Below are 20874 nucleotides of genomic sequence, written 5' to 3' on the forward strand. Positions count from 1 at the left end.
GCCACAGGGTTTGGTATTTGGACTGCTTTTCATGTTGCATGCCAATGATTTGGATGAAGGAATTGATGGCTTTCTGGATAAGTTTGAGGATGTTACAAAGTTAGGTGAAAGGGCAGGTAGTGTGGAGAAGCAGGATGTCTGCAGAAGGACCTAGACAGATTGGGGGAAAGAAGTAGCAGATGGAATGTAATATAGGGAAGTGCATTGTCATGCACTTTGGTATGAGGAATAAAGGCGTGGACTATTTTGTAAGTGGGAAGAAAATCAAAAGATCAGGTGCAGAGCAACTTGGGAGCCCTCATGTAGGATTTGCAAAGGTTAACTTGCGGGTTGAGTCGGTAGTAAGGAAGGCAAATACAATGTTTGACTTTATTTTGACAGGACTAGTATACAAATGCAAGGGTGTAATGCTAAGGTTATATAAGGCATTTGTCAGGCTACATTTGGAGTATTGTGACCAGTTTTGGGTCCCTTAACTAAGAAAGGATGTGCTGGCATTGGAGATAATACAGAGGAGATTCATGAGAATGATCCCAGGAATGAAAGGGTTAATGTGAGGAGCATTTGATGGCTCTGGGCCTGTACTCGAGTTTAGAAGAATGAGGGGGGATCTCATTGAAACCTATTGAATATTGAAAATTCTGGATAGAGGGGATGTGGAAAGGATGTTTCCTATAGTGGGAGAATTCATGATCAGGGTGCACAGCCTCAGAATTGAGAATGTTCATTTAGAACAGAGGGGAAAAAATTTTTTTAGCCAGAGGATGGTGATTCTGTGGAATTCCTTTCCACAGATGGCTGTGCAGGGATCTTCACAGGGAATGTTGGCAGGGAATTCAGTAGTCTTACTGCTTGGGGGAAGAAATTATTTCCCATCCTAACAATACTTGTCCTAATGCTATGGTACCTCCTGCCTGTTGGTAAGGTGTCAGATGGGAGTGATCATTGACAAAGCCAAGGGCTCTGCATACTCAACGCTCCTGATAAATATCTCTAATGGTGGAAGAGAGACCCTGATGATCCTCTCAGCAGACTTCACAATCCTTTGTAGGGACTTGCAGTCAGATGCTTTGCAGTCCTTGTACCAGATAGTGATGCAGCTGGTTAGGACACACTCAATTGTGCTCCTGTAAAAATTGGTTAAAATGGAGGGGGGGGGGTAAAATAACCTCACTCGCCTCAATCTCCTCAGAAAGTGGAGATGCTGCTGTGCTTTCTTGACCAAAGAGGTGGTGTTGAGGGATGAGGTGGGATCGTCCATTACGTGCACACTCAGAAACTTGTTGCTCCTAACTCTCTCCACGGAAGAGCCGTGTTTATGCAGTGAAGAGTGCTCAGCCTGCATCTTCTTAAAGTCCACAATCCTCCCTTTGGTCTTGCCCACATTGAGGCTCACACCATTGTGCCAGCTGCCCTACCTTGTCTCTGTACGCCATGTCATGGATGTTGATGAGGTCAGCCACTCGTGTGACGTCACTCAGTTTGGTTTGAACTGGATCCAGCTGTGCAGTCAGCAGTGGGCTGAGCCCACAGCCCTGGGGAGCGCCCACTCTGCATCTCACACTCTGTATCTTTTGCGGAATAATCAGGGATATACAGAAAACAGTTTTATGCAACTGTTCTGAATTCAGTGTTTATTAATAATAAAGTCCACTGCTGTGATTATTTTAGCACTGAAAGGAAGCACCTGGTGTACTACGGCAATTGTAACATCCTGAATGTGTTGATTATAATCCCTTTATATAACAATTGCAGAAAGAGAGGAAAGCAAACACACACAAAACATAATTTTAACATATTCAATAAAATTGTAGGGAATTCTTTACTCGTTCTTACGGGTTGATAAACATATATTTTCAGATAAAATGAAATTAGAAAACGTTAAGAAGTATATAATTGCAGAGCCTTTTTTGAAGATATCTGTGATTTAATCATGGTATTAATTATCTTGCAAGCCTGTGATGCTGTCAGCAGTAACAGATTGTTAACAGTTCTTATTTATTGCATAAGTACCGAAGTTAAATATTTATTATCTACTGTAAACCAAACAACAAATAGTTTGGTTAGTTGAAATTAATGGTGAGTTAGTTGAAGTAATTCAAATTCATGAGAAACCAGTGAATTCTAGGATGTTAAAGAGAGAAAAATAATTGTACTTGGAGCATAAGGAAGAACAAGCAATTTCACGCCGTATTTCAGTTGAAGCCTTGGTATACCAGAAGAGATGTTAAATATGTGTTTAATTTCATACAGAATGTAAAAATGTTAATCATTTGACTACATTAATTACCTGTTGAGACAATAAATCACTCTAGCGTTATCTATTCGATAACCCTTCCCACATGTGTTGAGAAGCACAAGGACAGCATCAGGTCACTGATTCATGCAAAACAGAGTAGCTGTTGGCCCTGTCGAAACCCATGGATGAAGAGTAAACACCTGGGGTAATGTAGATCTGAGAAGTGTTGAGACTGAAATTTATTCAAGCTGTGAAAATAGTAAAACTAGACAAGGGAAGCAAAATAGGTTTTTTTTACGTGAAGTCAAAGAAGTAATTTATCTCAAAAGCCCTGCATGGAAGCCTCAAGGATGTTAAGTTGCTAGCACAACTGAAATAATTGCCTAATAATGTGGGAAAATGGGACTGGGGATGAGGAAAAGGGCTTTGGTGAAATTACAAAGGCTTTGTACAAACGAAAGTCTTTCTGTGAGGTAATTCTGTGTGCCACCTCTCTGAATCCCTTCCATGTAACGTCAGTTTGCATCTTGGTTGAATCAGGAATAAAATTCAGTCTCACATCTCACATACATGCTCTCACATTTGCTGTTTTGGTCAATTCAAGCTCTCTTTAACACTGCTTATAACTTTTTTGGAACTAACTATTTGAGCTGCAGAACATTATTTCATCCCAACCACGATTATGGATAGCTATGGTCATCAATAGCTACAATGCTACCCTCCTCTAGCTTATTTTCCACCTCGCATTTTCAAATCTCAGTCATGTTGCTATCTATATCTCCTGATTAGCTGCCTGACTTGGCATCAAACTTCATTTGCATCAGGGCTACTGAGATTTTGAATTGAACCCTGAGTTTTGAATTGTTTAGGAATCAAGGCTTGGGCAAAGAAAATTGTATCCAACCCTGCAAAGATGCTAAAGTGACATTTTGTTTCATGTATCCACCATAAAAGGCATATCAAAACTCTTGAAACGGCTCTGCCAAAATGGATACCTGACCGTGATTTTGGGCCTGCCATTATCAATAACTTCATGTGGAGCATCCAACTCAGTTTAAGCTAGAGAACTCCATGAACGGTTGAGGAATTTTGGCTCGGTTGTTTTATTTAGTTAAGCATTCTGTGATGGTAGGTTATGTGCTCAAAAGGAGGAGAGTTACATTTTGTGACAGATTCGAGGAAAATCTGTAATCAAAGTCAAAAATAGTTTTATAGGTACCTGGAGAAGATATCAAACATATCATGTAATATTACATTCTGACAGGAGTCAAGATAGATAAGTGACAAGGGAGTCTTCAAGAACAATCTAGCCCAGTGTTTCCCTACCTTTTTTAGCCCAATACCCCCCAAAAGAATTTCATACTTACCCCTCTTAGGCACAATATACTTTCCGCCACCCGCATAGTGTAAAATCATATCTACCATATGCTAACATGACAAATATGATTCTAATTTAAATTTTTATTTGTCTTTAAATGTCTATTGCACAGTACCTGTGCACTGTACAGCCGCTTCGATATCAATGTGATCCTTGAGCTTGATGGTTTTTGGCAACAGTTGAAATATCTGGTTCAGGTTGTAACACCAAAAGCCTTAAGCCCCCACACGTAACAGTGTCCAAGCAGTTTCTGTTTTTTTGTGACTATGTGGTTCACTGCACTGAAGTCTCTCTCAATAATGTAGAAGGATGGAAGTGCAATGAAGAGCAGTTTGACTCTTCCCCAAAGACGGGAAACTTTGTACGACTGTGTAGACACGTACCACAAAAGCCAATATTGTTGAAAGGTATTCTTGTTTTTCATCATTCTGAATTTTGATAATTTCTTCTTGCAAACTCTCTTCCTGTTCCTCCACCTTGAAAAGAAATGGGTCAATTACGCAGTCCAGAATTTGCAGATCGTTCAAATCCTTGAATCGATTCTGAAAATCCTGTTCAGTGGCTGGAGGCGTAAGCAGTACTCTTGCAAATCATCGTCTGTGAAAGAGAGTGCCATACTTTCCATGCAGGGAAGCTGAGAACACTCTTCTCCTAATGTTTTGCTAATATATTTCTGATTTTCTGATAAATGTGGACATTGTACTTTTTGCCTGAATTAAATTGAAATTCTCAGCCTGCATTTTCATGTTTAGAATGTTCATTTTTGTCATACAGATTGGCTAGGTATGCCACATCTCCACGTAGAAGTTCAGTCTTTTTTCCCAAGTTCTAATTGACTTTGAGCAAAAATTCAACCAGGGTGTCAAAAAGATCAAAGAAACATTTTAAGCAACTGCCTTTTGACAGCTGAGACACTTCATTGTGAAGAAGCAAGTGTTCAAACTCTTCATCATTATCTTGGCATAACTGGTGAAATATTCTGCTATTTAATGGATGTGCTTTAATCTTGTTTATAGCAGATATAACAAGAGTCATGCTTGAAAAAACTCGTTGGCTGAGGTTTTTGGCTGCAAGATGTTGACGATGAATTACACAATGGATTGCAAACAGACTAGGGATTTCTTTTTTTGTAAATGCCACTAAACTAGCATGGCGATCTGTCATATATGGTGCTCCATCTGTTGCACAAGAAATCATGTTGCAAATCAGAATATTTTTATCCTTAATATCCACTGAGTCGTTGTAGATTGATTCGCCTTTGATATTTGCTTTTAACTTTTTACAAAAGAGAATCTCTCCACATACATTTCCATTTTTGATAAACTGTACGTATACCATTAGCAATGTCTTCTTGTCTCGCACAGTTGATTCATCCAGTTAAATGCTAAATTTTGTTTTTGTACCTCTGTGCATAGTTGATACTCAATGTTTTCAGTCATTTGGTCAATACAATGAGTTATTACTTGGAGGAATTGATTTTAAAATACTGGTATCCAATTTGAGAATAGTGATAAGCACTTCCGATACAGCAGGCATTATTAATCTTTCACTAGTTGTATGAGATTTTCCACACTTGGCTAACATATTGACTATGTTATACAAAACAGTGAGACCACTATCAAGGTCATTTTTAGCTTTCTTGGCAAATGACTCGAGTGTGCAACACTGAATGCTTCTTTCTTTTTCTGGAACAAAGTAATACCATAAGTAGCCATCTCAGTGTGTCTTTTATGGAAGTGTTCTTGCAATATTGATGGTTTCATAGCTTCATTAGACAGTACAGTATTACAAATAAGACATATAGGGCATCATTGATCTGACAGGAATGGAATAAAACCATACTCCAAGTGTGTAACATTGTGTTGACGCACTTTCTGTAGTTTCTGTTTCTTAGCAGGATTAAAATTGAAGACTTAACCCCCTTCAGACTCCCAGAGATTACACTGAGGTCACTTTGAACACCTCAAGAGGAATCCTCAGGGTCAGCCGGTTCACTGGCTCTATTTCACCATTTGGTTCCAGCCAATGCTGTATCATTGTGTGACCTGTTTTCCGTAGATCTGTGGAGAAAGTTGAGAGAGTGTACTTGACTTACCAACTGTTAAGTTCCATGAACCGGTTCCATGCCACAAGTCAAGGGCACCCTGATTGCCAATTTTTACATCCTCAATAATGTCTGTTTGGTTGGTAAGATCAGATGAGATTGCTGAGTTTCAGGCATGTTGTGATGACAAGTGCTCACTTCCTGTGTTCTAGTGCCTCATCCTTTTTTTTGGAAATGCCTGTTCTATTAACAGTCAGTCAGGTCTCTTGCCTCAAGTTAGGGAGCCGCTTACTGCCCCCCCCCCCCCGCCCAAAATCTTGAATGCCCCCCACGACTTCTGTTTCCCCTAATATGCGCTTAGGACACGTAACGACACCCGGTGGGAATTACTGCTCTAGCCCTTTAATGTTGATGATGTCACAATTCATCTGAGAAAAATCAACATTGATTTTAGGAGCAATGTGGTTAAACATGGACTGCCAGAAATCTTATTTAAATTAATAGTACTGTTCCAGACAAATTCTGTGCATAAAGGGTTCAAATTAATGCAGAGTATAAAGGAATTCCAATCTGAACTTCCAAGTTCAAAGAAAAATAACCTAAGTAGATCCCAGAAATTAATAATGTCAATAGATTATAAGAAACAACTAGATACTTTTCTGAAGGGAGAAGAAATTGAGGATTATATTGAATGGTATTGAGATCAACCAAAAGTATGATTTGATAAATTGCATTTCTGTCTTCATAATAGGTTGTATATTTTAACAATTTTAACTCCCTGGCAGTGACTAAAATTTAACACTTTTTTGGTTCTGTATGGGTGCTGTGGATGTACAGTATTACTGTTTTGGAGAAGCAACACCAGTGTATTGAAGCATTGTTTCAGCTTGGACTAAAAAGGCATTGGTTTGTTTATTGCCTTGCTTGTACTGCTGGTCCAGCCCCAACCATATCTCTTCCTGTCGGATTCCGATGAGAATCCACGGGGGATTTTATGACACCCCTGGGACCCAGGCTGCAGTTTTTGTTACCTGCCCTTCCACTGCCTCCAACTAAAATCAATTGGTTGACGTCTTTATGTTTAAACTGTGCTAAAGCTCAGAAAATGTGACTCATTCAATGCCTGATCCAAAAACCTGACAGTTTTCAAAAGTTGCTATTTTGTGTAACATTTCTGTTTCACAGTGTGCAGTGGTGTTACTGTCACTTGACGACTAGTTTGAATAACTCATTTCCAGTGTCAGCCAGTTGATAACACAGGTGATTTTGGCTTCCACCCCACATGTTCACTTGCATCATTCCACCATCACTAAGTAGTTTCCTATTCAATGTTAAGAAAAACTACTCCAAAAATAAATTGATTAAAATATCAGGAAACTTTATAATACTTGGAATGTGCTCAACATTCCATTTTTAATTATTAGTTTGTCAAGAAAAACATTTGCAAGACGTAAGATTCTAAATTAACACTTTACCATGGCTGCACAAAGTTCACACTGCAAGCATCAAATAGATTTTATCCTGTGTTGTGAATTGATTTGTGGCTTGCGTGTTAACTTTAGAACCTCATTCCGTTTCCCCTTGTAGAATCTTAGATTCAGAGAAATCTGTGGCACCGATGAAAGTTAAATTCATTTCTGAAAGTTATTTGGAATGTTATAAAGCAAAAAAAGCGTTCAATAAAATCTGAGCAATGCATTTGGTCAGCAAGAATGGAAGATTCTAGTTTTGTGCTACTAATACCTTTCTTGCCTCATCAAATCTAGATTCTGTAGATTGATGTACAACCAGTGAAGTAATGAGATAAGGAAAGGAAGGGTGCAATACAAGAAAGGAATTGCTGAAAACGCTCAGCAGGTCAGGCATTGTCTGTGGAAAGAGAAACGATGTATAATTGTAAACTGGAAAGCCTTCAGAAACAAAATTTTGAGAGTACAAATCTTGTATGTGCCTGTCAGAATAAAAGGTAACGATAACAAGTGTAGGGAACTTTGGCTTTCAAGATGTACTGAGGCCCTGATTCAGAGGAAAGAAAGTAGTTGCATAGCAGGTACCATCAAGCAGGAACAAATGAGATGCATATGAAGTACAGGAAATGCAAGAGAACACAGGAGAGAAATGAGGAAGACAAGGTGATGGAGAATCTAAGGGATTCTATAGATATGTCAAGAGCAAAAGGATTGCTAGGGGCAAAATTAGTCTACTGGAAGATCAGAATGGTAATCCTTGTGTGGAGTCAAAACAGATGGGGAGATCTTAAATACATTCTTTTCTTGGGAGATGGACACAAGAGTTTATAGAAATGAGGAGAAGCCCATCAACTTCATGGACCTTGTACAGATTACAGAGGAGGAGGTGTTTGCTAGCTTGAGGCAAATCATGGTGGATAAATACCCAGGGCCTGACAAGGTCTTCCCTCAGATCCTACGGGAGGCAAGAGCAGAAATTGCCGAGGCCATAGCAGAGATAGTTAAAATATCCTTAGTGACAGGAGAGTTACCAGAGGATTTGGAGGATCGCCAATGTTGTTCTACTGCTTTTTAAAACAAAAGGGCTCCAAACAGAGACCAGGAAATGAGAGGCCAGTGAGTCTGAGATCAGTTGTGGGAAAGTTATTCGAAGGTATTCTAAGGGATCAGATATGTAAGTACTTGGATAGACATGGATTGTTTAAGGATATTTAGCATGTGTGGTAGGTCTTGTCTAACCAATCTTATAGAGTTTTTTGAGGAAGTTGCCAGGAAAGTTGATAAAGGCAAGGCAGTGGATATTGTCTACATGAACTTTAACAAGGCACTTGACAAGGTCCCACATGGGAGGCTGTCAAGAAGGTTAGGTTGCTCAGCATTCAGGATGAGGTAGTAAATTGGATTAGACATGGGCTTTGTGCCAGACAGTGGTAGTAGAAGGCTGCCTCTGACTGGAGACCTGTGACCAGTGTTGTACAGTAGGGATTGGTGCTGGGTCTATTGTTGTTTGTCATCTATATCAATGATCTGGATGACACAGTGATTAACTGGATCAACAAGTTTGCAAATGGCACCAAGATTGCGGATGTAGTGGTTGGTGAGGAAGGCTATCATGGCTTGCAGAAGGATCTGCATCAGCTGGGAAAAATGGGCTGAAAAAATGGCAGATGGAATTTAATGTGGAGACAAGTGTGAGGTTGTGCTCTTTGGTAGGACCATCCAGGGTAGGTCTTACACAGTGAATGGTAGGGTACTGAGAGTGTGGTAGAAGAAAGAGATTTGGGAATATAGGTACCTAATTTGTTGAAAGTGGTGTCACATGTAGATAGGGTCATAAAGAAAGCTTTTGGCGCATTGGCAATGTACTGAGTACAGAATACGGGATGTTGTGTTGAAGTTGCACAAGACATTGGTGAAGCCTAATTTGGAGTATCGTGCAGTTTTGGTCACCCTACCCACTGGAAAAATGTAAAAAAAAAAAAAAAAAAAGGTTGAAAGAGTGCAGAAAAATATTTACACGGATGTTGCCGCGTCTGGAGGACTTGAGTTATAAAGCTTGAATAGGTTAGGACTGTATTCTTTAGAATGTATAAGATTGTGAGGAGATTTGATAGAGGTATACAAAGTTGAGAGATACAAATAGGGTAAATGCAAGCGGACTTTTTCCACTGAGGCAGGGTTGGCCTACAACCAGAGGTCATGGCTTAAGGGTGGAAGTTGAGAAGTTTAAGGGGAACATGAGGGAAAACCTCTTCAATCAGAGGGTCGCGAGAGTGTGGAATGAGCAGCCGGCAAAAGTGGTGCATGTAAGCGCGATTTCAACGTTTAAGAGAAGTTTGGTTAGGTACATGTATAGTAGGGATATGGAAGGCTATGGTTCCGGTGCACATTGATGGGAGTAGGCAGTTTAAATGGTTTTGGCATGGACTAGGGCTGAAGGGCCTGTTTTTGTGTTGTACTTCTCCATGACTTTATGGCAGGGAGATGAAGTAACTTATTAGTCTGTTGAATGATGCAATCACAGTAATATGAGCAACATACATTGATCTGCAATTCCTGTTTGCTTTGTTGTCATCAAATAATTCATCAAAAGTGAAGGAAACCAGTTATAAATAAAATCACATTTATTTAATTATGATTGTTCAACAATGTTAACTCATCTATTAAAAGCAGGAACTCTAATAATAAACCATATGCAAGAGGAAGCTCAGGCAAATTACTTGAAAGTTAGAGATTTTGGTAATTCTGTTTATTATGGGCCAGAGATTGCTGGGATTATTATGGCACTTACCATTATTAATTTGTATAAGTAGAGATCAAACTCTCTGCCAATAGCTGGGTGAATGTAATACCCTGTCATTTTCCATAAAAGACCACATAAAGTTATTGAAATTATATTGCTTTCTTTCTTAAAATTATTCCTTTAGGGCTGGTAACTAATATCAAAGGTAACAAATTTAATGATTTGTTTCTGACCCGTGTTTTGATCTCAAATGTATGTAAAGGAATCAATAAAATTGAGGTGCTTCATTACGACAAATACTAAGTCATTCCTATTGATAATTTTTGTAAATTGTTTTTATCTACCATGGTCATCGTGCTGTTCACCCAGGTGTTCATGTGGTAAAGTAAATAGTTTTAAGATGTAATGCTGTTTCAACAAACTTTTCAGAAATTATTATGGGATGTTGTATGAATAACTTGAAGCAGGATGTGTCAAGTTTAATGTAATTGGAAAGGAAATAGTAATTTTGCAGTTCTTGTTCTCAGATCTCGCTGTTGGATATTTCCTAGTCACCTGTTTGTTATTTATTTAAGAAACTGTTGCAGTGATGTGGGCAGTTGTCCACGCAGTCACACAATCACTGGCACAGCATTACTGTTTACAATGAAAATTGTTGTAGCATTTATAAAATTAGAAAACAGCTCTGTCAATGTTGGATCTGGTATTTAATGGAGATCATGTCAAAGTTCAAAGTAAATTTATTATCAACGTACATGTATGTCACCATATACAACCCTGAGATTCGTTTTCTTGTGGGCATGCACAGTAAGTAAAAAGAAACAACAAAAAAGCAAAATAATAATAATAAACAAGCATTAAATATTTAGAATATGAGATGAAGAGTTCTTGAAAGTGAGTCCATAGGTTGTGGGAACATTTCAGTGTTGGGGTATGTGAATTTGCCCCCCTCCCCCCCCCCCCTCCGTTCAAGAGCCTAATGGTTGAGGAGTAATAACTGTTCCTGAACCTGGTGGCATTGGTCCTGTTCCACCTCCCTGATGGCAGCAGTGAGAAGCGAGCATGACTGGTTTGGTGGGGGTCTCTGTTGAAGGATGCTGCTTTCCTGTGCTGAATAGTAGGGAGGGCTTTACCCATGAAGGACTGGGTTGTATCCACTGCTTTCTGTAGTCTATTATGTAACTGTTAGAATGCACGCACTGAGTATTCCACTCTTCCTGATCAAGCTAGAGAGCTATCGGCTTTATTGTGTCTGAATATATTTCTCATACACACACACACACACACACACACACACACACACACACACACACACACAGCTTTACTTTTTAGAAACACCACCTTGTGTACATTTGTTTTCAGTTCCTGGTTTTATTCTTTTGAAGAATGTGTGTTGAACTGCTGATGAGAATATTGTCCCTGTGTACAGGCTTGTACTTTTAGTAAAGTGTGTGCTTATTCAAAGGTTCTTCAGAGATTGTCCCTCTGAAACAATATGCTAAACACTGTTGCAGCTGTGAACAGTGCATAACATAATCCTTTAAGTAGTAATAATTATTCACATGCAATAATCCATAATCTGCATTCTTGCTTTTATTCATTCTTTACCTCCGTTCTCTGACTCTAAATTGATTCACGTTTGCCTTGTTTCATCTGTGCCATTCACTCCATTTGTTTCAGTATTCTTTTACACTGGTCACGAGATTAAGACCTTGCTGACCTTGACCTTAACCATGCTCTCCGAATCTCTTCAAGAACTTTAATGATCTCTGACCCATTGGTCTACAACATCTGCTGTCACTAACCCTACAAGTTTCCATACTTGAGCCTTTGCTGCATGATTTCCCTGCTGGAAAGAACCATTTAGATTCATTATAGCACCATGTTCCTATCAGTATTTCAGTGATTTGTGACCAGTGTATGGAGCAGAAATACTCGATGGCTAACATTTCCAATTAAAATAGTCAGCTGTATAGGTAGCTGGTGAGAGAGAGAGTCAACACTTCAGGTCAGTGACTCTTCAGGCTTTCTTTAGAGCTTGTCTTAACTACTGTAAAATCAATCCAAAAACTGTGCAATAGAGTAATAAAATTCAATGTTTTAAATGTTTGGGCATGTTGGATTTCCAACTTTCCATCAGACGTCATTCAGTATTGGACATCCCTATAGGAACAAGGCTATATCAGTAATACAGTGGAATCCGGATTGGGACACATTGGGACTGATGCATTTTGGCCCAACTAGCCCAAGTTTTGTAGAAATAGTTAAAGTGTATTATAAAAAGAACTGAGTAACAGATTATGTATTTGAATGAAATACATAAATTAGAATACTACGAATACCCCTGCAGTACTATAAAACTCTATATTACTTTCAAATAGTTACTGATGGAGGAATTCATCCAGTGTACACTGCTGTGTTCTTTTGATTAACTGTAAATGAACAAAATCAGTGCAGACGCCTAGTGTGGGTAATGGACAGCCTTCAGACAATGCTTTTGATGGTGGTATCCTCCAAATCATTGTCATTGTGACATTCAAGATGTAATCAATTTCTTCAAATTCTTCGTAATTCCTAACTTGCTGAATTGGTGAAATTGTTTTATTTTCACTCCTGCCCGTTTCTGGCACCTCCATGCTTGAGCAAAACGGTTCTGAATTGTCCTACTGCTTATTTCTCACTAGATATCAGTGACAAAAATCACTGCTTTTTGAACAGAAACACACGCAACAAATGCTATTTTAAAACTGTTTGCTCTGAGCACAGTGTAGTGTCTAATGGCCTCACAAGTGCATGTGGCTGACCCTAGTTAGAATCTGTTCGGCAACAGCCTCCTCTCCTAGTTAAGCAGCATAGTATCCCAAATAAATGAAGGGGATTCTGGCTATTTTCTCAATTCGCTTATCTTCTTTAAGAGTTGTCCCAAATAAGCGGCACCCCCAATTAACCAGAATCTACTGTATTATGATTTCTTGAATTAAAATCTTGATCAGAAATTTCAGTGGAACATTTCTGGTTAATTTCTTTTGCTTTTTTTTCCTATGTACTGTAATTTTATTATGCTTTTTGTAATCAGAATAAATTGTAAATCACAAACAAGAGAAAATCCAAGCAACACTACACATGCTGGAGGAACTCAGCAGGCCAGGCAGCATCTCTGGAAAAGAGTAGAGTTGATATTTCAGGCCGAGACCCTTCAGCAGTACGCCAACTGTAGCCTTTTCCGTAGACGCTCCCCGATCTGGGGAGCTGCTCACCCAATTTGTGTGTTGCAATAATTGATATCATTCTTTAAAGTGCACTGGGACATGTTGCTTTGTTTATAAATGTTCTGTTTTCAACTGCTATGGATGAAAACTTACTCCAGTTACTACTTTTATTTATTTAATTTGTTTAATACAGCATGGAACAGATCCTCCCAGCCTAACGAGCTGCACTGTCCAGAAACCCATTAGTGTTAGTCTATTTAACACCAGCCTAGTCACAAGACAATTTACAATGACCAATTAACCCCACTACATTCAGCTAGATTGTTAATAAGTGTTGTGTTTTGTAATTCCAAAACATAAAAATTAATTGGGGAAAAAAATCAAGGGAGTCCAAAATGAGAGTTTAACTTCATCTTTACTTTTAAGCGAGGTACGCATGTATCATGTGGTAGTTCATGACGCAGGCAATTCATTTGTTTTGACTTTTTTTAATTGGGATACAGCACAGAATAGGCATTCTGACCCTTCAAGCCATGCCATCCAGCAATCTCCTGATTTAATCCTAGCATAATCACGGGACAGTTTTTAATGACCGCTTAACCTACTAACCAGCGTGCCTTTGGTCTGTGGGAGGAAACCAGAGCACCCAGGGTAAACCCACGCGGTTCTGGGGAGAACATGCAAACTCCTTACAGGCAGCACTGGGAATTGAATGTGGTTCGCCTATATTCTAAAGTGTTGTGCTAACGCCTACTCTACAGTACTGCCATACATATAACCTGTAACGAATTATTTAAACGAACAAGAATGCTTAAACAATACATTTACAATATCACTAAAGTACTACTGAAATATTAAAAGCACAACCGTATGCAGCTCCTTCTACAACTGTCACTGGTGACTCAGCACACCTCAGTCAGCATGTTTTACTGTGTGCACAGATGTACAAGACAAGCTGGAAGCAAGGTTCTAACACATCTGACCTCCCAGTGCACCTCTGTATTTGCCAGCGAGCTCTTCAGAGCGGTGCTACCATTATGTGCCTCATTCCATCTCAGAAATTTTGGTGCCAGTGATAGGCAAAAAATACAAACTTGTATCTAAAAATATGGTCAGTTTTGCTGTACTTCCAAATTTGAATGCTGCAAGTTAAAATCACTTTCATACCAGCAGGTTTGGGACATGCGGCTCCTGAACCATCGTGGATAACTTTGCCTACATCAACACTGAACTGAATCCACGATGTATAGACCCACTCTACAACACGTGTTCTCAGTATTATTTATTTACTTCTTTAAAATTATTTGTACAATTTGTCATTTTTTGCACATTGGTTGTTTGTCAATCTTTGTTCATGTATAGTTTTCATAAATTCTAGGATATTTCTTTATTTTCCTGGGAATGCCTGCAAGAAAATGAGCCTCAAGGTAATAGATAGTGACATCTACATACTGTACTTTGATCATAAATTTACATTGAACTGTGAATTTGTGTAAAAGGCACACTGTGTGTAACTAATTCTAAGTATGATTTTGATGCACAAGACCTCCCAAACTTTCAAATGGCTGACTAAAGAACAGTCCATACATACAGACAGTCATTTGGGAGACCAGTGGAATGAATTTGCCATCTGTTGCGGTCGCATTTCCGACTTGCAAATGTCCAGGTCTTGAGCAGTTATGTGGACCCTGCCATAACCTGGGGGGCAATCTGTAACAGACTGTTCAGTTAGAGAAATGCAGTTAATGTGATGTATATGGATTGGGAAAGGAGTTGGCTGCTGTATGCTTTGTCCACTTCTTAGATGCTGCCTGACTTGCTGGGTTCCTCCAGCATTTTGTGTGTGTTACTCAAGATTTCCAGCATCTGTAGAATGTCTTGTATTTTTGATATGTCCTGTTGCTTTTCCTTTAACTTCTGCCATCTAAAAATTGGTCATGGTTTGATCAGGAATTTATACAAGCTGTATTGACTGCTGGTATTGTGTAATGATGCTTAAATATCTTTAAACCTGATTGGTAGAGTGAATGATTCACTGTTGGCACAGATTCCATTTGATTGAAGGTAAAAGCCACCTTTTATCCTGTGCTATTCAATGATTCTGTGAAATCACATTTCTATTCTGAAATACATTGGAAAATTACTGACAGTCATGGTTCTACAAAGTCAATCCACTTTATAATTTACAAGGCTGAATGGTACCACTTACCACATCTGCTGGCTCCTTGACAGCCGATTATCCTTGCATTTGGACTGTATTTCCTTTCCATGTACTTGTATATAAACCTCTGGTTTGGTTTGAAGTGGTGAAGTAAAGAGAAGGCCAAGTAGAATACAAGGTTCGCACAATCGATGCTCTTTATTTCCTGAATGCTGTAAATATAACAGTTCTGCATTTCATTATTTTTTTAAAGCAATATAAGAGCAACAAAAAAGTGAAAACAGAACCTGCATCCCACAATACATTAATTAATGATGATATATTGAAAGGGGGAATAGGTGACCTGGCATAACAGTTCCAATTCAGTGATTGGTTTTCAAACAGACCTCAAGTGTGTTGTCTTTATTACCTCCATCTGAGCTTAACAAATAAAAATGTGGTAATGTGGTAAAGATGTAAAGAATATTTGATAATCTGGAATTCCTTTAAATAAACAACATCTGAGTTGACTGTAGTATCCATGCTATAGGAAGTATAACATAAAGAAGAATGTAGAGCTGATTTCTTATTGTCTGCATCTTTTTCTCTCCAGTTTTTCCCATATGGAGATGCATCTAAGTTTGCTCAACATGCTTTCAGAACCTTTGATAAAAATGGTGATGGAACAATCGACTTCAGAGAGTTTATTTGTGCTCTCTCTATCACTTCACGAGGCAGCTTCGAACAGAAACTAAATTGGGCTTTCAATATGTATGATTTAGACGGTGATGGTAAAATAACAAGAGTGGAAATGTTGGAGATCATAGAGGTAAGGAAAAATGTGCAGCTGCGGATTGCTAAACTGTCTAATCACAATCCAGTTATTCATTAAATATGCCAGCCCCCTGGGATTTATTCATCCTGTGGTAAAAGCAAAAATATACCAACAAAATATTACAGTCTAAAAAAGAATTTATTTGACAAATAAGACTTGTTCTTGAGACACCACAAACCATCGATCTAAGATAGCACCACAGAACATGGGGTGAAGTATTTGTGAGGAAGCTAATGTACAGGCAATAGGTTTGTACTACTGACTGCTCTAACACAAGCTAACAAGGAGAACACTAGAACCTAGGAAAATAATCTGTCTTCATACAAGGTAAGCTAGTATTGCTAAGTCTCCATAGTCCCTATCTCTACCCCCATCTTAACCCTGGCCTCCTGCTCCATCCCTAACCCCCAACCCTTTTTCTCTCCGCTCCCCCACACCTCTCCTCTATACTCCTGACCTCCTCCCCTTCTCCTCTCCTCTCCATACCCTGCCTATCTGCCCCTACCCCTTTCCCCTCCCCTCTTCCCTGTTTCAACTCTGCTACATCCCTGCTATTCCCCTCCCTATTTACCCACTCACTACTTCCTCTTTTTCCTCTTCCCCCCGCTCCTTCTCTCCCCACCATCTCCTCTCCCATCCCCTTCTTCTGCATCTCTTTTGCCTCTCCTGCCCCTCCTAATTCTCTCCTGCCCCTTCTCTTCCATTTGCATCCCTCTCCTCCTTCCTCCTGTCCTTCATTCTGTCATTCTCTCCTTTCACTTCCTGGCCTCCGTATGGAATTAATGCTGATGCAACCTTCTGATATAAAACATGTCACACCCTCCACCCCACACTAATTTTGAATTGCTTTCTTATTTTAAGGCTATTTATAAGATGGTAGGAACAGTCATAATGATGAAAATGAACGAAGATGGTTTAACGCCAGAACAACGAGTCGACAAGATTTTCAGTAAGATGGATAAGAACAATGACGACCAGATTACGTTGGATGAATTCAAAGAAGCAGCAAAGAGCGACCCTTCAATTGTGTTACTCCTGCAATGTGACATTCAGAAGTGAGCCATTAATAAATGCGTATAATGGACTGCACAAATTCAAATGTTTCATTCAGTTTGCAGCTGCAGCTACATCCATACACACACTCGAAAACAAAGTGCTTGGACTACCTTTAAATGGACTTGCTTCTTGTGTTAAAACACGTGTGCATGAGAATGTCATATGCAAAAAAAAAAGTTTAAATTAATATAAAAAACTGCCAAAAGTGAAGTGTGCGCAATTTTATTATCATCTGAAATTCATTCCTCAGAGGCCTGTGCATTAGTATCGTGTTGCATTAAATTATGCTATTATTGTTCATGTTCCACTGGAGCTTGCAATGTGTTTCACTTACGAGGCATGAAACTTAATTTCGATGTTTATAAGAAATCACTTTTTCCTCCAAACATTGTAGCAGATTGGAGAAGGGAATTTTGGAAAATGTTGGCAGCAGATTCTGTTAAGAAAAAAAGCAGTAGGTATTACGCAAATCCATTTGTTTTAACTGGATACAAATATCATGCATTTTCGTTGAGTTTTCTTTCATTTCCTTGAGCCCTTAAAAACAGAAGGACTAACATACCTCAGAAAACTGCAGGAATCTTTAACAAGTAAACAAGATTCAAGATTCAGCATTTATAATTAGCATCTTTCTCAAACATGGAGATTCAAGATTCAACAGACTAAAAGAGGTGCATAGTTTTAGTAAAGATTTAAAAAAAAAAAGAAAATACCCAGAGGTAAGATTCTCTCCCATTAGTTTATACCTTTCCTACAATAACTCAACTGGTAGTTGCCAGGAAATCGTAATAATGACTTTTTAAACTGATTTTTTAGAGCTTTTCCACTGGTGGTACATTAATGGTAGCTTAGCTTGTGTTCATATAAATCCTATAAACACATCAATTGATGTTGGTACAAAGAGAGAAAAAAACTTAAAACTACAATAGTTCAAGTTAACAGTAAAAGGCCTTTTTATACTACCCACACTCTTTAGCTAATAATTAGGATTGTGAACCAGTTGTAGTACCATAACCATATTTGGTGATTCATTTGAAAACCAGCATTAGAGATTTCCTAACATTCTCCCCATATATTGCTAATTTTAAAAGGGAGGTACAGTCTGCACAAGTGCCTGATTGTCATAAAGGGAGAAAAGTATCGAGGGTTTTAGGGAACATCACAACCATCCATTGGTACTGTTTCAAGTTTCAGGAGAGATGCCTACAGAAGAGTTATCCTCCACAGTAATGAAGACTGCTAACTACAGTCTCCATTCATGTGATTTTTGGGCAAAACTTCACTATTAGCAGAAAATTGGGATTCAAAATCTGATCTTGTACATCACTGGCATCAAACACGGGCTTGGCAGAAGTTTGTGGCGTACTACCACAAAAATTGTTTGCTCAAGTTTCCAAAGCCAGCACAACAAGTGCAAGAGGTTTATATGTTACAAGTCTTACCCGAGACCAGAAAGCATAATCCTGTTACCAGCTCTTTGCTCTATCATTGATTTGAATTGGGAACTAACAGTCATAGACTGGAATCTTAATAGAAGACACAATTTGGTAACTAATGCATCAGGTATTTTTCTTGCAGTTGTGCTTTTCTAGCATGCTCAATATAAATGCTTTTCTTTTGGGTGCAATTTTTGTTTAAAATTGCATTTTAATCTATTTTTCTTCACTGTTATTACTATATTCCATTATAGAGAACTTTTATAATATATTTGATATCCCCTGCTTGTTAGATACGTATTTCATTTTAAATTCCTTTTACCTTCAAACTGGAGCAATTCCTGGGGCTGGACCTGCTTGGACATGGGACAAACCAGAGTTGCATAGTCGCAGGCAAGCGAGGTATTTTGACACCACCAGACTGTATTCTCAAAGAAGCAGCAAATTGCACCAACTGTTCAGAGTTGACCAACCTGCACACAACCTGCACGCCAAAGTGAGTGTCAGTAGGTGATGAAATTCTGGAGTTTCTTGGCTATTATAAGGTCCGAAACCAGCTAAAAATAAGATGCTGCTGTAATTTGGGCTTGTTGCCCAAATTTGCTCATTTTCACACTTTATGTAATTTTAAACTTTATTAAATGGGTTAATAAATGCTGTGTTACTATCCCCACTAAATTTATTATTTTATAATTATTTATTTTCACTTGATTTCTTCTTAACCAAGACTGAAAATACTATACATCATTTTGAAATGGGACAAATGTAGTACTGACATTCAAACTGCACCTCTCTTTAATTTCAACTTGCTAATTGCACGGTTCATTTATTTAATTGAGATGGCTTTTCCTGCCTGGAGAAGACAAGGTCTACAGAGTGCATGTTCCTAAATTCAATAACAATTCTAAATCAGCCATGTTAATAAAAAAAAAAGATTGAATGCAAACTTGGGTAAAACCATGGGGACATCTATAAATACTTACCCTTCACTATACCAATTAGTAATTAGATCTTTGAGTGCAGAACATGATGATTTTATGCTAAATAACACAACTTTAAAATTAGCAGGTGACATTTAATCTGATGGCAGCACTGAGTAGGAATGTGAACATATTCCATACCGATGTTCGGTATGAACTCTCAGCAGGTGAGGCTCTCTTGTGACTACGTGAAATTGGAATTTGAAATTTAAAAGCTATGTCTTATTAAACCAGACCAATGCTTTATCTATTCTAACAAAAGGATAGTGAATAAAAGCTTACCAAACCTTTCCCGTTTATGTATGCAATGTAAACAAGATGTTGGTGAAAGTGTTCGGTGCAGTACCTAAATGTTTGTTATGGCTTTTATAAATGTCATGAATCAATACGTAAATCATTCAAAAAGAAATTGTGCAGAAAACAAAACCCAGAACTGTTAAAATGAAATTGTGCTACCATGTGAAACAAAATAAACCGTGGCATGGACATACTTTATCATGAAAACTATTCTTGTCATTTCTTCTGGTTAATGTGCACAAATCAATCATACAGTCATAGAAGATCGAACAAAAGAATCAAGAATTAGGAACTGCGTGTATTTTAAAGAGCCATATCTTCCAAACACATCACATGTTGATGGTGTCCCAATATGTTGGGCAAAATACTTAAACTGTTAACAAATATGTGGTTTAAGGGGGAAAAAAGCACATAGTATTATTGCTCCTAATCATCAGTGAATACCTAAGCTGAGATCAAAGTTAATAATAAAGAATGTATAAATACCATGAGATAATGCCAACCATTTGCTCATTTCCCCCTTAAGTATCCTGCATTGACCAACAAGTACTATAAAATAGAAAGAATGTGCAACCATTCTGATTGGTCTAACTTCCTTATGGTTACACTGGCTGGATCCATAGCTTTAAGGTTGGAAAGTGATAGTGTATTCCATCAATGACTTTTGTTTGGATCACACAGGAACCCCTGGATACAAAAAGGATGCTCTCCATCATCCTAATACAAGAATGGTGGTAATAATTGCAGTTGTCTTCAAGAGCAGAGTCCAAAAGTGTATAATGCTGCCCTTATTAATTGAAAGCAGGGAAAATGCTAGGCTAGCTCCCTCCATTGTGAATTTTTTGACCCTGCAACTGTTAAAAATTAGCCCTACCAGCTTTGGGGAATGGCCGAGTGAGGGATGCAGAAGTAAAGAACTGGAAAAAAAAAAGGGAGACTTTGAGCTGCAACAGGAATTAGTAACAGCAAGTTTCCAACAGGATAAAAAAAATCACGAAGAATGAAGCAGGTCAGGCAGCATCTATTGAGGGACATAAGCAATTAATTT

The 20874-nt window shown here is 38.5% G+C and overlaps 1 protein-coding gene across 1 annotated transcript in view; it reads left to right on the plus strand.

Annotated features, from left to right (window-relative positions):
* LOC140193995 (visinin-like protein 1) overlaps positions 1-20010 on the plus strand; it is a 137813-nt gene extending 117803 nt beyond the window's left edge. The window contains exons 3-4 of the mRNA XM_072251283.1: positions 15836-16051; positions 16919-20010. Of these exons, the coding sequence (XP_072107384.1) occupies positions 15836-16051; positions 16919-17116 (414 nt within the window). The 3' untranslated portion in view covers positions 17117-20010. The remainder of the gene's footprint in view (positions 1-15835; positions 16052-16918) is intronic.
* The last annotated feature ends 864 nt before the right edge of the window (positions 20011-20874 follow it).

The sequence above is a fragment of the Mobula birostris genome, chromosome 2, assembly GCF_030028105.1.
Source record: "Mobula birostris isolate sMobBir1 chromosome 2, sMobBir1.hap1, whole genome shotgun sequence".
Taxonomy (NCBI): domain Eukaryota; kingdom Metazoa; phylum Chordata; class Chondrichthyes; order Myliobatiformes; family Myliobatidae; genus Mobula; species Mobula birostris.